The sequence below is a fragment of the Nesoenas mayeri genome (assembly GCF_963082525.1).
Source record: "Nesoenas mayeri genome assembly, chromosome: Z".
Lineage (NCBI taxonomy): Eukaryota > Metazoa > Chordata > Aves > Columbiformes > Columbidae > Nesoenas > Nesoenas mayeri.
Window position 1 is genome coordinate 50589606 of NC_137542.1, and position 16453 is coordinate 50606058.

The following is a 16453-nucleotide window of genomic DNA, read 5'->3' on the forward strand; positions in this document are numbered from 1 at the left end:
AATCTATGTCCTCAACATCTACAGACTTTCTCGCATTTGGAAATTAGGAACATGTCATGAGAAAACAGGTTTTTTGGTTCTTACTCTTCAAAAAAGTGGACTGCTTTCCCAGGTAGAGCTATATAACATGTATCAAGTTATTTATAATGATAACAAATATATTGCTTGTGCTAGAATTAAGGCTCCTGCATTGAGTATAATAATATGCAAGGTTTTTATTTTTCAGTGTCATTAACCTGTTTTCCTACAAATGTAAAATGTAAGAGAATCTGCCAATGAGCATAGCACAACCAGGGTCAAAATGGCAAGCAGTCTTTTCTGGATGTTCAGATGGGCACAGGATCCTTTTCCCTGTGTGCTCATAGTTACAAAAGCAGAAGCAGACCCGTGGAATTCCTCCAGAGATCTAAAGTCGTTCAGACAGACATTTCCTTTCACTTGAGTTACTCTGACAGCTCAGCTTACGAACCTCCCTTTGATGGATCTAAACTTTGTGCATATGACCAAAACCATAAACATCAAAGCACGAACACGAGTCACTGCTCTTCATCTGTTGTCAGTTTGCACCAGTCAAGAGCTGCAGTGCTTTACCTCCCCCTTCTTTTGATTGCCCATATGAGGAAAGTGGTGAAGTATGGCAAGGACAGTCGGGGAACTTGGTGCTGCAGGCTAAAGCTTGGTGACATTTCCACAGTCTCCTCTTTGCTGTGATTTGTTGGGAATTTGAGGTGCCCAGTAAATGTGTCTGCTAAAGGGTAATTAAAAAAAAAAAAAAAAAAGGGAAGAAGCAAACACTATGACAATCTGGAAATTAGAAATGGACTTGCTACCTTTATCTGGCTTCAGTGTCTTTATTGAAAATTACTTTTGCAGGAAGGGAAAATAGATACATGTTTTAAAAAGCCAAAATTTTCTCCTTTTTAAAAAAACTCGTTCTTTTTTCCTAAGGTGTTTTTAAAATCGTAGTTTTTGCTAGACTCCTATGTTAGAAACATCTTTTCTGGATTTTTCTGGTTTTGCTGGAATATTCCTTGAGGTCTAGAAAAGGTGCAGCTGCATGTCATGCATTTGGAGAGAATCATTAAAACACTGTGTTAAAATACAGTATGATGAAAAAGAACAAAAATTAATGCAAATTCCTAGCAGTTATGTCAAGAGAGTCCTTTGTTGCACTAACCTGGGTTTCTTTGGGGACCACTGATGTCTGTAATATCCTACACCCCCATACTGTTTCTTCATCGACCAGCTAGCAGTGGCCTAAGTATACATACAAGCTCAGTTTAATCCTTGTCTGAAGTTTTGCTGGCACATACATTGACAAAGCATATGAAGTGATGCTGCTGATACTGTTAAGGAGGCAAAAGCCCACAGCAAAATGTTTGCTTTTGGCAAAACAGTCCTTTTTAATCAATATTGCTTACTCTGGTTGTGAGGTGCAGAAATGCACTGCCTTGCTGGTGTGAGATGTCTTGACATCCACAGCACTTGTAGATGTGGCTGGCAAGAGGCTTTCTGGGTTGTACAGTCTTAACGCAAGCAGGACTAGTCCTCAGGTATTACGTCCTTCAAGTCATAAGAACTTTTTGCAAAGGCTTACATGAAATACCATTTTGATTGTTCTTGAAATACAATTTCAGAGGATTTTTTTTTCCTGGAAGAGAAGACATTTTTAAGCTTCTTGCAAAATGAAAGTTTAGATTTCTGTTCAATTGTAATGATATATTGTAATGAAAGGATTGACTCTCTCTACAACACTAGGGGTGCAGAAGTGGAAATCAGAAGTCACAAGTCATATTTAAAGCCAATTCAGAAATAATGAGGCAATTTGTGAAATAGATATCTGCTTATACTGAGGAATAGGGCTATGTTTATCTTTTCATGTTTTTACTTTTCTTGATCTGAAGTATCTGCTGCAAACTGTCCAAACATAAAAAATGGTTTGTTAAGAATTATAGTATCCATAAGATGCAACTCAACAGTGAAATGGACAAAAATATTTGTAATTCCTTTAAAAATTATGCTCTTTTTCTTCATTCTTTTGAAGACAAACAACATGAAGTTGAAATCCCTTCACCAACACAGAAAGAGAAAGAGAAAAAGAAGAGGCCAATGTCCCAGATCAGTGGAGTCAAAAAACTGATGCACAGCTCCAGTCTAACTAATTCTAGTATTCCCAGATTTGGAGTTAAAACAGACCAAGAAGATGTTCTTGCCAAGGTAAAGAATATATAAATCCTTGAATTTAAACCAGTGAATTAAAATAGAGGCTGGACTTGTCAGTATTGTTTCGTCCTCTGCTTATAACCATCGATTTCAAGCTGTACCACCGAAGGCTGGTCTCACTTGAAGTAGTATAACATTGGTGAAGTGGAAGAATAACAAGTAAAATTAGAATCAGGTCGTAAGAGTCAATTTCCATGTGAACAAGATTTCAATTGGAGAGGGAATGTAAATTAGCATTTCTTGTGCTTTAATAAAGCTGATTATTCATTAATAATATCTGAAGAATGAAGAGTAAACATACCATATAGTATCACAGGAATGAAAATAAATAGCAACCTTACTTTTTTTGAAAATGCACAACTGTTATATGGTGTTAGAGCTGTCTTTCTAGGTGTTATCTTTAGCTGTATCATTTTGTGTGCATCATTCATGTTTTTGTTTCTAGTGACATTTCCTATGATTTTTGCAACAGCAGCTAACTAGTTGTCAATAATCCAATTGTTAATTTAATTGTAGAGTTTTGGATTTTGAATTTTTCATAGCTGTTTCAATCAGAAATCGCTGAAATGTGTGTGTTACGTTTCAACGTATCTGTTGCTCGATTCTGCTCTAGGAACTAGAAGATGTGAACAAGTGGGGCCTTCAGGTTTTCAGAGTAGCAGAGTTATCTGAAAACAGACCTCTAACAGTCATCATGCACACCATTTTTCAGGCAAGTAGCAGCAACTGCACTGCTTTTTGCTTATCTTACAGAATTTCTGTGCTTTGCAATCTTAGTTGTTTCTCTTTTCCATTTCTAGGAACGGGACTTGTTAAAAACATTTAAGATTCCAGTAGACACTTTAATAACTTACTTGATGACCCTAGAAGACCATTACCATGCAGATGTGGCGTATCACAATAACATACATGCTGCAGATGTTGTTCAGTCAACCCATGTCCTGCTATCAACCCCGGCATTAGAGGTAAACTATGCTGAGGTGGGAAAGAGGCAGACATGAGAGAAAGGGACATACTGAGACTCTTCTAAACTAAATATTAAAGATCTTAGTTTCTGCAATATCTTTAAAAGAGATCATAAAATTTCCTTCATGAATTATGCACTTTTAAAGACATTTTGTGAGTATCAAAGCTTATTTACATGTAAATATTGTACTGAAAATGTCAGATTTTTTTTTTTAAATCATAGTGTTATACTTAGAGATCTGTGATGTTGTAACCTTTTTCATTGTAATACAATGCATAACTTGTTTCCATCATCTCATTATTAATAACACATCTTGTTTTGTCACTATTTCCCATGTGGGATTCTCACTAAGCACGGTTAGTGGAATTGCTTAGGAAAGATAGTTATAAAGTGGGATTCCCTCAATAGGGCCTTTTTTTTGTTTGTTTGTTTTGTTTTTCCCCTTGTGCATATTCATTCTGGTCCTGAAAGGGTATGTTTATGTTTGTGTCTCAGGCAGAGTGGGACATATACTAAATTTTCACTGGACTATCTTGGTTTTTTTTAATAAATATTTAAAATTGTTTGGAAAAACAAAACATTTTTTGTTATTTTCTGAAGAATTGTCATGTTGAAAGTGCTTAAATTTCTGGAATGGAAGAAAGTGGAAGGAAGATAGAAATCACTACTCTTTTTTTAAGCACAACTCTGGACTTAGCATAGCAAACATTGATATGTCTCAGTAAATTGCTGGAAAAAGGCAGATCAAATAAGCAGTTGAAATTCTAGTAGTCCAAACAGTTTTGCATTCATTTTCAAGGAGAACTGCATTTTGCCTCGTTTTAATAATGACCTATATTTCACGTTACTGAATGCTTCTGCTTTACTGTCTTCTTATAACAAGAGGTTATAAGTGAACCTGAAGACTGTTGGCTGGTCTCGATCCTCAAAGATTCAGGAATTCGCTTGCGAAAGATTTTCTTTATCTTAAGAAGGGAGGTCACATTGTGTTCTTGAATTACCACTGGCTTCTTCAAACAGTTGAAGTGGCCATCAGCAGCATTTTCATTGTTTTTTTTTCCAGATCAACTGTTTTTCGTGGCCTTGTTCTCAGCAGAGATTTAGCCAGTAAAACAGCAATATCTGCCCAGTGCTGCTGCTGACCTACACATTTCTGAGCTGTCCTTGATCAATTATGAAAGCAATTATATAATATGAGTGGTTGTGAAAACAGGGAACTGGACTCAGTGACATGCAAGGTCCATTGCAGTCCTCTCTTCCCATCTTCCTAACAATCTCATACTGAAGAAAAATCAGTAAATGTTAATTAAGATGCCTTGTAGTCTGTCACAATGTCCTTTAGCATGATTTGGGAGACATGCATCTTTCAAGTATAGGACAGAATGTAGGAATCAGGCTGAAATGTTTTACTTCAATTTGTGCTATAGGTTGGAAACCTATGCTTAATGATCTAATCTGTAGTTAATGATTGATAAAAGTGAGTTAATTTACAGACTAAAGCTGAAAAAACTTAAGTTGTTATGGAATTTAGTGATGCTGTCAGTGTCAATTAAGGATCATTTTACTTGCCTCAACTTATGAAATTCTATGTAACTGTTTTACTAAAGATTGAGATAGCCTGTGTGTGAAGTCTCTTCAAATCCCTAATACATTTCAAATGTGTTTTGCTTGTACAGATCTAGATTCAAAGTAGAGTCTTTTTTATTGAAAACACTTTTTTCATTGATTAGTGATTGTCATTTCTGTTTCATGATTTTCTAGGCAGTGTTCACTGATTTGGAGATTCTTGCAGCAATTTTTGCCAGTGCAATACATGATGTAGATCATCCTGGGGTTTCAAACCAGTTTCTTATCAACACAAGTAAGTTTGATGTCCAGTGGTTTTCTCAAAAATTTGCTCCAATATCTGCACATAGCACCTGAAAAATAAACAGTTCATTCCTTGTTTGCTTCTGTCTGTGCCTTTTCTCAGTAAATAGGTAAGGTGTTTGTATTTTAAACTGGATATTATTTTGCATTTCATGTAACTTTAGAAATAATATACACAGTACCCTGTAGCAAGAATTACTAAGACATGAACTATACTCATGGCACTTTTTCAGTGTGTTGGATGTTAACTCCCCTGAAAATTAGATAGTTTAAAATAAATAAAGTTCTATGAGAAAAATGAAGGAAGGGTAAATAAAAATCAGAATAGGCAGAGAACAGTTTGCGTTAGTATTGGAAGCATATGATATGACCAAGAATAGGCATATGTTTTTAAGAAATTTAGAAAACATATTCTCTTAGCAAGCAGACTGGCAGGCCCATCTCTGCCTCTCCCTGGCTGCCGTACTTGGTTTCTGATCTCTGCATACTTACGCAGACTGAGTTTTCCTAGCATGTCCTTGCAGTCTATGGCAAACCTTTTTTTTTTTTTCTTTTTTTTTTTTTTTTTTGGTATGAGTCTCTTGCTGCCATTCCATGCGTGGAGGAAAAAGCCCTAATGAAGTTAGACCCTAATGTCATCTCCAGATTTGAAACCCAGTGCTCTTGTTCTGCATTCCTCAAGGCTGTTCTCTGCAGCATTGCATGAACCTTTCCTCATTCTCTACTACTAGAAGAAAAAAGTATTGGCTGCATTGAGCCTAATCGTGACACATTTACTGAATGGCTTGTTGCCACAATATAACCTGCTTTTATTTCAGTAGCTTATGTTACTATTACAAATGAGTAGCACATTGTAGGTCAGTGCAAGTGCTGTCATATCATGGTATTTCCTCTGCCATCTGACACAACATAGCCTTCTATGATAGCTGACCTAGAAGTACAGAAGTTAAAATAATATTAATAATCCAAGCACATGAGAAGAAAAAGCTATGGAAATGGAAATACTTAATCTTGTGTATTTGACCCATCTGGTTGCACATTTATAGGTATTGTCATTCTCCCACTTGGGTGAATCTATTGCCCTGGTGCTAGAATAGCATGACCCCAAGTCAGCAGTATAGTTTGGAAAATGGAGCTCCTCTTCTGACTCATTGCTGCTGCACATTCAAATAAGACGTCCACTCCACTTTAGCCTGCATCTAATTTTATTTGCCTTAATGGCCTGAGGGCTGCCCTGTAGTGGAATTCAATTTGATGAGTCATCTGCAAGGACGAGAATTGGGATGGACTCTAGATTTCTGGTGCTTTGTTGGTAACCAGTGCAGTTCAGCAGCATGGTATAGGAAGAGAGTGAATCAACCTTTGTGCACAAAACAGTGTGTAATACCTAAATTCTTAAAAGTGGACATATGTAAGAAAAGTTTTTGTTTGTTTGTTTAATGAGAAATTTGGTTTCATGATATATTGGTGTCGCAAAGGTGTTACAGGGAAATCACCAAGTAGTTCAAGTTTAAGCTGGATGACTGACTAGCTGAAGGGATCAGTAGTGACACATAAAGCTTTCACTTTTAGGCAGACAGTTGAAATTCAGCTAAGTTAGAAGTGATTCTGATGCTGCTTATTAAGTGACTTAGGAGAAATGTCTTGTTTTTCTCAATTTAGATTTTAATAAAGTAGGCCTCCATGTCAATCAGGTGACATCACCAACTGGAACTGCTGTTGCCAAGCAGAAAGAGGGCTTTTATCCCTTGTGAGTCGCTGTGTGTACAAGGAAGAAAATGTAGGGACAAAGACCATCTAATTTAGGTCTCTCAAAGTTTTCCTAAGCTCTAGAAGATCATTTGCTTCCACCTAGATTTGTTTTCCAGAGAACCTTACAATGTATTAACATTTCACTAAGAAGTACAAGAATACATTATAAAAAGCATAATAGACTTGCAGTTGCTTAAGTATGTACATATTTGCCATATGTCAGCTCGTTCTTTACAATTAGCCACGTGATATTTCTGACTGTTATTTACCTATATAAGGATTTAAAGTCTGTTTACACAGTTATTTAAAAATCTGATCCCTCTTGAATGCTATGAAAGAACAAACAAATACAAATTTTATTAGCATCACAGGAGATGCTTATTTGATCACTGTAACTCTGCCCTTCTAGACAAATACTCTTGGAGCTTATAATATGTTACAGAGATTACCAAGGGGGAACTTTATTCCATTTCTGGTTCCATTACAAAGTTCAGCACATTTTAGCTCTGTCTAGCTCCAGCCCACCCAAAGTATTTTGTCAGTGTTGAGTATTTTGCAGTTGGGGCTCATCAGAAGACTGTTTGAAAGGAAAATAAACCCGTCCTGTCTTATTCTTAAGAAAAATAGTAAATACGCAAGCTCTGTGAATGTTCGTGAAAAGATGAAAGGGAGCTCATTTGATAGACTTGCTTTCTTTTTCCTTTTGCTATTGTGGTTTTGCCATCAGAATAAAGACAGGTAGAGGAAGGGTTTCCTGATTCAAAAGATCAATGTACTCAAGACAGGAGAGGAAGACAGCAGGAGAATGGATATAATGAGACATCTGAATGGATACAATGAGAAATCTGAAGAGCAGAGCTTTTATAGGCACCCCATTGAGCCAGAGGGATTTTAAAACAAAGCTGCTGTAAAAGAAGATAAAGAGGACAAAGAGTAGAATAGACTCATGTGTGGTTAGACTTAGGATAGAACAGCTGTAATAAATAGAAGTAAGCATGAGCACATGGCAAGTGTGACTGCATAAAAAGTATTTGTTTCTGACAGATTCATTTGCAAGCTGTGTCTTAAAACATACACAAGCTGAGAGCGTGGTATCCCCAGGCAGATGCTAAAGCTGTGCAGAAAATTGTCATATCTGCTTTTATTTGTCAAAGCTGGCTGTTCAGCAGGTCTCAGCAGACAAGTGCAGACCTGTGTGTGTGCCTTAGCACAGGCGTTCCTAGCAAGGTGTATATTATTCTCACAGCTGCATGAGGTGACCAAATTAAGAATACTTCTATTGAAGAAGGCATCATTACGGCATGAGGCATTTACCGTGCTCAAATACAAGGCAGTCGGCAAGGCCCCTGCTTGCATTTTCAAGCCACGTGACCTTCCAAGAAGAAGACCAGAAGCATAACTGTTATCATCCTATTAGCCTCCTCTCTAAATACCAAGTTTCCATGGACTAATTGGCAAAGCATCTGGGTGCCTTAGCTACCTGTAGAAGGACATGGTTTGAAAACCAAGATACGTACTCTCTGCCTGACCTGCAGCAAAGCCTCAGTTGTGTTTTTCCAGACCTGAGAGCTGAATAGCTGGACATCAAACAATGGAATTTTAGTAGTTCTGATGGGAGAGATAAGAAGAGAAAACATCAGAGTGTATTTTAGTTTAGGTGTGTTTATGCATATAATATTTTCTATGTGTGACCCCATGCAGGTGTGAAAATGTATTCTGAAAAATACCTTCCTTGTATTTTTCCTAACTTGCCACTCCAGGTGCATGAACATGCTTCACTGCAAAGTGATTTCTTTATTTTCCTCAACATACTTCGCCTTGATTTGTTGAGATGTTCAGTCGTTAATTCTGTAACTTTTGATACTGTGTGAACTACATAAACTCTTTCTAGAGTTCATAAGTAAATTATGTTATGAATGTAATGAATTTGAAAAATCTAAAGGGATTCGGTAGAAGTGCAGGCTTTAGTAACATCCTGCCCTGTGATTGTTATTGCAGATTCTGAACTCGCCTTGATGTACAATGACTCATCAGTACTGGAGAATCATCACTTAGCTGTGGGCTTCAAGCTGCTGCAAGAAGAAAATTGTGACATTTTCCAGAATTTGACCAAAAAACAGAGGCAATCATTGAGGAAAATGGTCATTGACATTGTGAGTTCTGCTTGAGAGTCCCTCTTCCATAGTGCTAGAAAATTGAATGAGAAAGGACAGAAGCATTTTATGATAAATTACATGTCATTAGACCCATAACCAATGAAGTAAAAATGTGAAGTTTTATCATGTCATATCCAAATAAGAATAGTGGGTTCTTCTCAGTTTCAATAGCTATCTTTTTCTTTTTAGAAGGTATGCAATCCTGCTTCAGTCTGTTTTTGTACTGACATGTATGCTGTTTCACCACCACAGTTAGAAATTTGCTGCCAAATTGGTGGTAAATTTAGGCTGATCAGATCATTCTGAACAATTCTGAACAACCATTTTGTCATATTCTAAAAATAACCAAAACACTTACTGGTTTGGACACTAATGGTATGCAGGACTCAGACCTTTATAGTGTATTCAGACACAAGAATTAGGAGTTCTCTCCAGAACTGTTTATTTATGTGTTCAACGATTTTTTTCAAAAATCACTGGAATAATTTACGTAGTATTCATTTATTTGTTTGTTTCTTTCCAGGTACTTGCAACAGACATGTCTAAGCATATGAATCTATTGGCTGATTTAAAAACTATGGTTGAAACCAAAAAAGTGACCAGTTCTGGTGTCCTGCTTCTTGATAACTATTCAGACAGGATTCAGGTAAGAAAATTCATCTGCAAATGGTCGCTTGTATTAACTTACATCCATAATAACATTGGCATGTGCATTCTGCAGCATTGGTTAGATCTGCTGTCCGTTCTTAAACCATGACTCTACCTTCCCTCTACTTCCTCTTTTGTTTCCTACCTGCAACATATTCAGTTTGGTACTGAGTAACACTCTGGGAGAGTAGCAAGGTGCTAGAGTACTTCTGGACTAAATGAGGCTTTGGCCTTCCCTTCAAATTATCAACATGTGATCCGTCTTCCTCTCAAAGATTTTCTGTCATTTATACAGGCAGAAGCTGCAGAAGTGAGGTAATTCATGCCTATTACTGCAAGTGTAAAACACACCCAACCACCTAAGTTTTTGCTGTTTAGAATAAATCTTGCACTACATGTATTTTCAAGATACTGTTTCACAGCCACTGAAAGTGTAAATAGAAAAGGAACTATTTTTCTCCAGTGTAATAACACTGCAGGTGTTCAATCTGTTTTAGGTTCTTCAGAATATGGTGCACTGTGCAGATCTAAGCAATCCAACCAAGCCACTCCATCTCTACCGCCAATGGACAGACAGAATAATGGAGGAATTTTTCCATCAAGGAGATCGGGAAAGAGAGAGGGGAATGGAGATAAGTCCCATGTGTGATAAGCACAATGCATCTGTGGAAAAATGGCAGGTAACTGAATTGAGTAGGCAGTTATATAACACAGTGTGACATTTTAAGGGAAAAGGATGGTCCATAGTCACGTTTTGATTAATTTCTGAATGCAGTATTTCCCTTTTTTCCTCCTAATTAGTTATTTCAGCTTCTGAGTAGTAAGTGAGGGGAGGTGAGATTTTACTGTGCAAGCATGGCACATAGAAGGGATTTCATTGCTGTCATGATCTGTAATGAAGCATACACATCAAAAGAGAGTATTATACAGCTGTTCATTAGGGTTTCCTTCAAAAGCAGAATTAAATATAAAGCAGCTGTTTGGCTCATTAGATGCATTAGAGTTGTTTGGAATGAAGACTTCATTTGGAAACAGGTCCTTTCCAAGTCCTTATCTAATGTCCTGGATCAGACTTTTGAAATGTAAAAGACCCTATTTACTATATAAAACAGCATGATTTCCTTTCAGTCACCTTTAAGGGTTGTGCATCTACTGTCTCTTACCAGCATTATGTTTTTCATCTTTTGTGTGACTTATAGACATAGTTGTTTATTTCTTTGTGAGTAGGAGCTCATCTTAATTTTTTGTTATTTGAAACAGGTGAGTTTTATAGAATACATTGTTCATCCTCTGTGGGAGACGTGGGCAGATCTTGTTCACCCAGATGCCCAGGATATCTTAGATACACTGGAGAACAATCGAGAATGGTACCAGAGCACAATCCCTCAAAGTCCCTCTCCTGCACCTGATGACCAGGAAGAGGGTAGGCAGGGCCAAACTGAAAAATTCCAGTTTGAACTAACACTGGAGGAAGATGGTGAGTCAGACACCGAGAAGGATAGTGGAAGCCAAGTAGAAGAAGACACCAGCTGCAGTGACTCCAAGACTCTTTGCACCCAGGATTCAGAATCCACTGAAATTCCTCTTGATGAGCAAGTAGGGGAAGAAGTAGAAGAAGAGGAGAACCGGGCATAACCTTGTGTGGTAGAAGACCATTGTCCTGACACATAACAAGACACGGTCTTGTTCTTCTCTCTTGCCATTGCCCTTTCTTTTCCTCTTTCTCTCTGGTTTTGTTTGTTTGTTTGTTTTCTATTTTTATTAGTTTATGGTTTCCAAAGTGTATGTCATATGCTACAACCATGGTCACAACTCGCTGTCATCTGCCAGGACATTTGTTGATCAAAACTGACCTTGATGACTCAGTTTGGCACTCAGGAATATTGTAACCAGAATTTTCACCTTCATGGCATCAGAAAGCTGAGGGGATAACATCCATAAACTATTCTTAATAAGCTCTCCATTTGACAGCTTTTATTAAATAAAGCATAAGTTTCCAGAGGAGTACCACCTGCCAATCGAATGCTGGTATGCTTTGATAGTTTTTGAATTCATTGTATTTCACAAGCAAAGCATTGGATAATGTTCATCATCAGAGGAAATGGACAGAAAATAAACTGAGGTTCCTGCTGGAAAACAAATGCACATAAATGATGGGACACAACATGATTCTGTTACCAATAGGAAGATGAGCTGTGGAAATTGAATAATTTTCTAATTTCAAGTCTTCCTGAAATGTGACTGAAGAAAGTGTGGCCCAGTGGGTTGCACTAACCTCTGCGTTTTGTATAATATGTAAAAGAGAGATCTTTTGTAGAGCTTACTTTTATTATTAAATGTACCAAGGTATTATATTTAAAGAAAAACACTTTCAGACTTCATCTGCCACTGGTTATTTTTTTTTCCAAAGAGTAACTTGCAAGTTTTCAGTACAAATCTGTGCTACACTGGATAATACTTTAGGGTTTTTTTTTCCTTCCCTTCCTTTCTTTTTTTTTTTTTTTTTTTTTTTGCACCTTAGAATCTCATGGTAACTTTGAGTTGTAAAAGTATATTATTTTATATATTAGTGAGTTCCATGAATATCCTTTATGTTACGTAAAATGCTGTCAGTCTGATGGTTTTTGTTTTTCTTGTTTTTCATCATTTTCCCAAACATCTTAGAGAAACTGACATTGTGCTTTTGCCCTCATAGTGGCCTGATCCTGCCAATTCTGTCTTATTGCAAGAAGCAGTCCCAGTGAAACCAACTGGGACATCTAAGATTAGGATTTGCAGGACTAGAGCCCACAAGAAAGGTCATGAATTATTGTCTAATACAAAATCACCTGTTTTGCTGTACTAATAAAATCCATCACTCTGAAACGTGTTTTCCAGGCCATTTGTGGCTGGGACGTATAGACTGCTAAATCAGAACAGGCTAATACAATATATGGGGATATTTGTTCTGGTGAAAAAAGCGTTAGTGTAATATTTCAAATTTTGACTCTCTTAATAACTTTTTATCTCTGTCAAGCTATCTAGTTAAACCATTTGCTAATCTGAGATGTGTACAACCTAAAAATAATGATCAGCATTATTTTTCATGTCTGTTGCAAGAAGAACCAAATCAATCTTTTTATGTTTTTAAGTAAAATCATGAGAACCGTCATTTACTCTGCATTATTTCAATATCAGATCTTTCATCCTCTATTCAGCTTGTGCTGAAGGAATTGTGCTTTTCAGTTTGGTTGGTACTGAAAGCTTCTGTAACTTGGGAAGTTAAAGGGAGGTAGGAGTTCGTATTTGTTATTTTCCAGTCGTGTTGTTTGGTCAAATGAAAGAAGAAGAAATTTTATTTTCTCCACTTTACTCTCTGTTAAAATTGTGCTTTTAAGTGTAGAAGATGAGAAATAGTTGCCTAGGGAAAACAGCAGACTCCCACTTTAAAATTCTGATAAAATGACAATAGAAGATGATTTCTTAACAAAAGAAGATAGCAACAGCCATTATTTTCCCTTGGATTAATTTTGTAGTACATTTGCAGATATGAATACACGTATTTTTTTAAGTGTCTGAGATGTAGAAAAAACCCTATTCAAAAAAATGATTTGCTAATAATTCAGCTTTTAAATGCATTTTGCATTCTTCTGTATCCAAGTCATAATTGTCTCTACCTTTAACCCTCACAGGGCCTTAGTACAGATGATGCTGAAGGAAGAAAGAGAATGTAGAGAACTCATGCATTTTTTTTCAGTTTCTGCCTCTGTTGTTGTTGTTGTTGTTGATCGCTTCTTCCTGAACCTGAGGCATCTAAAAATCTTTTCAATCCCCAAGAGTGCCTGGAACCTTATAATGGAAAAGCAATACAAATTACAAAATAACCAATAGGGACCTGAAAAGGTTTTGTGTCTGCACTAATTGAAAGCAAATGAAAAGAATAAAATCATATTGTGAAATATACACCCATACATGTGGACAATCAAATAATAGAAAATTATATAATTCCTTAGAGACAGGGATATAATGCACTGTACAATCTTTTTTTTCCTCTTTTGCCAAAGTGTGTTTTAGCATTGCACACTGCTTTAAAACAATACAATTTACAAGTGGCTTTTATGTGTTCCAAATATTTTTGCCATAAGAAAATGCAGTGAGTTGGTATTGAGTGGGGGAAAAAAAAAAATTCAACTTGCTTATAACAGTACAACTTAGCTTGCAAGTTACTGTACTCAATAACGCTGTATTTGGATTCGTAAATTGTTTTGTGTCTTTACTAAAAAACTATAATGAAAGACTATAGATAGAATAAATAGCATTCAGAAGTTTAAAAAACTTGAATGAAATGGATTTTACAGAAAGCTTTGACAGTTCTTTTCAAATGCATTATTTATTTTATTTGTGCCATGCATTTTTCTCACCAAATGACCTTACCTGTAATACAGTCTTGTTTGTCTCTGTTTACAACCATGTATTTATTGTAATGTACATACTGTAATGTTAATTGTAAATTATCAGTTCTTATTATAACATCATCCTTGTCAGGGTGGTGTTGCTGTATTTGGAAACTCTTGGTGAGAGAATGATTATTGTGTATACATATTCCTTGTACATTTTTTCTCCTGTAATATATTCTGTGTCACCTTAGAGCTTGTTTATGGAAGATTCAAGAAAAGTATAAAATACATAAAGATATATCAATAAAAAAAAGCTGCAGGTCTTTGGTCCCAGGGCTGTGCCTTAACTTCAAACAATATTTTCTTCTGTTTTGCTGCATTTGAAAGTAAGGTAGCTGTGGGGCTAGGGCTGGGCATTTCTCCCATGTTTTTAGATGCCAACTGATGGGTTTACTCATACAAGCTGATATGCATGATACTATAATGAGCTTTCATTCATGACCCTACTGGAAGTTCAAGCTTTTCCAGCATTGCAATATAAATGCATTGCCTCTGATTATATTTTTCCAGGCTATCATCAGGGATTACTGCAGCCATTTTTTGCTCTTAAAAAAAAGAAAAAAAAAAAAAAAAATTCAGTACTGAATTGTGAATTGCACTCAAACAGCTTTGGAAAGCATCTCTAATAAGCATTTGTTTTTAATGCGTATTGGGAAATTGAATAACGGTAATTAAAAGGGTATATGTGATAGACTTTTACAATCATCTGTAATATCCCTTGTTTAATTTAGTAGCACAAATTATCACTGTGCAAGCAGACCTTAATAACAAAAGAAAACTTTCATCTTGGAAATGTTTTCCAACACCAATATTAGTGTTATAAGCAGCCAAAGTTTTGTTTTATATAAATGTATCTAAGGCTTTGTACAACTATGTATAGCATAATGCACTAGATCTACAGGAGAGTGGTATACCTTTAGATCTTGTAATAACACTATTAGGTTTGCAGGTTGGACTGAGTATCTCTTGTTGTTTGACTTGTCACATTGCTCCAGACTACGTAGATCTGAAATCAGTGACTTTGCCAGAGAGAGGTAAATACCTCTTCTCCATTCCAGCGATGCCCAGCCCTTGTAGCGTGCAACTTCTTTGTGAAAGGAGAGATTCTTTTTCAAGGAAAAACAGAGCCTCCTTTTTGACACAAACTGTAGATTATAGCAGCCCTGGCCCAAAGGAAATTGACTGATTTTGTTTTAAATGGTATAAAAGGGACACTATAACAGCAGAAATCCTGAACAATTTTTCGTTATTGTGTTAATTTGATTTTTCTTTTGGGGATGTCTTGAGAGTGGCAACTTGTGTGACATTGCACATGACTATTCTTTCACTGGCTTCTTAGCCTCTCTTACAACATAGGGGATAGTATTGTACATCAATACCTTCATATGAAATTTTTATATGCAATGGAAATAAAAGCATGGATTGATTCTGCCTAGTTACTGTATTTGCTTTTCTTTTGCATTTTTTTTTTTTTTTTACATACATCCCATAGTTATGACCTCTTAAGAGGAAGCATATTTCCAGAATAATTTGATTACCATATTTTTATTATCATACTGTTTTGCATAGATAATACAAAATAGATGTTGGGGCAAATCAGAAGAGTCAGTCGAATGTGGTATTTTGTAAAGAAGCCTAATCCACAAAGGTGCTATGCAGCTATATAGAGAGGTGTTCAATCTCAGTTTTGGGGAAATTCTACCATTAGTTTCAGTGGCAAAAGCAGCTTATCCTGAGAAAATAAAACTTTAGCTTTAAAGAAACTAAGAGACTAGATTGCCTAGAGCAGTAGTGTGTTGGAATACCACAAAGAGAAAGAAAAACTTTGGTACCATAGTTAAATATTGACCAGACAATGTTAGCTCTAAATGGATGACAAAAGTTTGTTGTGTTTTTTTTTTTTTCTAAATAAAATTCATATATGACAGCTGTTATCTTGAGGAAGAAATGTGGTCTTAATTCAGGTCCAGCTGTTGAAGGGGCTTTCATGCACCTCTCTTTGATCAGAGTGAGTGTTTTTATCTAGGAGGCTGGTTCGTTGCTTAACTGAAAATGCTTTCTGATTGAATAAAAAAGAATTCAATGTCCAGTTCTTCCTTAAGTCTCTTAGATCTTTCTTTGTACTTGGGGTTAGTTTGCAAGGTGTACTGATCCTTAGGACTCAATTTTAATCAAACCTTGGTGGCAGAAGCAGGTGGTGCCTGTTGCTCTCCACAGGCTCATCCTCTCACATTCCTGGCAGCCCTAAAGGGAAAATGGTTTGCATACGTAATGGCTGTTATGAAGGGAAGCAGGAATCCTAAATTCCTGATGGTATTACTAAAACTGTTTCAGTAAGGAGCTCAGGTACCACAGCTGTGCGTGTGGTGAGCCAGAAGCTGGCAGGATTAGCCCACTCCTTC

The 16453-nt window shown here is 36.5% G+C and overlaps 1 protein-coding gene across 6 annotated transcripts in view; it reads left to right on the plus strand.

Annotated features, from left to right (window-relative positions):
* PDE4D (phosphodiesterase 4D) overlaps positions 1 to 16164 on the plus strand; it is a gene marked incomplete at its 5' end in the record, with an annotated part of 511345 nt that extends 495181 nt beyond the window's left edge. For all 6 annotated transcript variants that reach the window (XM_080363172.1, XM_080363170.1, XM_080363171.1 and 3 more), the window contains 8 exons: positions 2045 to 2217; positions 2837 to 2935; positions 3024 to 3188; positions 4952 to 5051; positions 8810 to 8964; positions 9491 to 9613; positions 10113 to 10295; positions 10876 to 16164. In XM_080363172.1, coding sequence (XP_080219298.1) covers positions 2045 to 2217; positions 2837 to 2935; positions 3024 to 3188; positions 4952 to 5051; positions 8810 to 8964; positions 9491 to 9613; positions 10113 to 10295; positions 10876 to 11250 — 1373 coding nt within the window. In that variant the 3' untranslated portion in view covers positions 11251 to 16164. The remainder of the gene's footprint in view (positions 1 to 2044; positions 2218 to 2836; positions 2936 to 3023; positions 3189 to 4951; positions 5052 to 8809; positions 8965 to 9490; positions 9614 to 10112; positions 10296 to 10875) is intronic.
* Between the last annotated feature and the right edge of the window lie 289 nt (positions 16165 to 16453).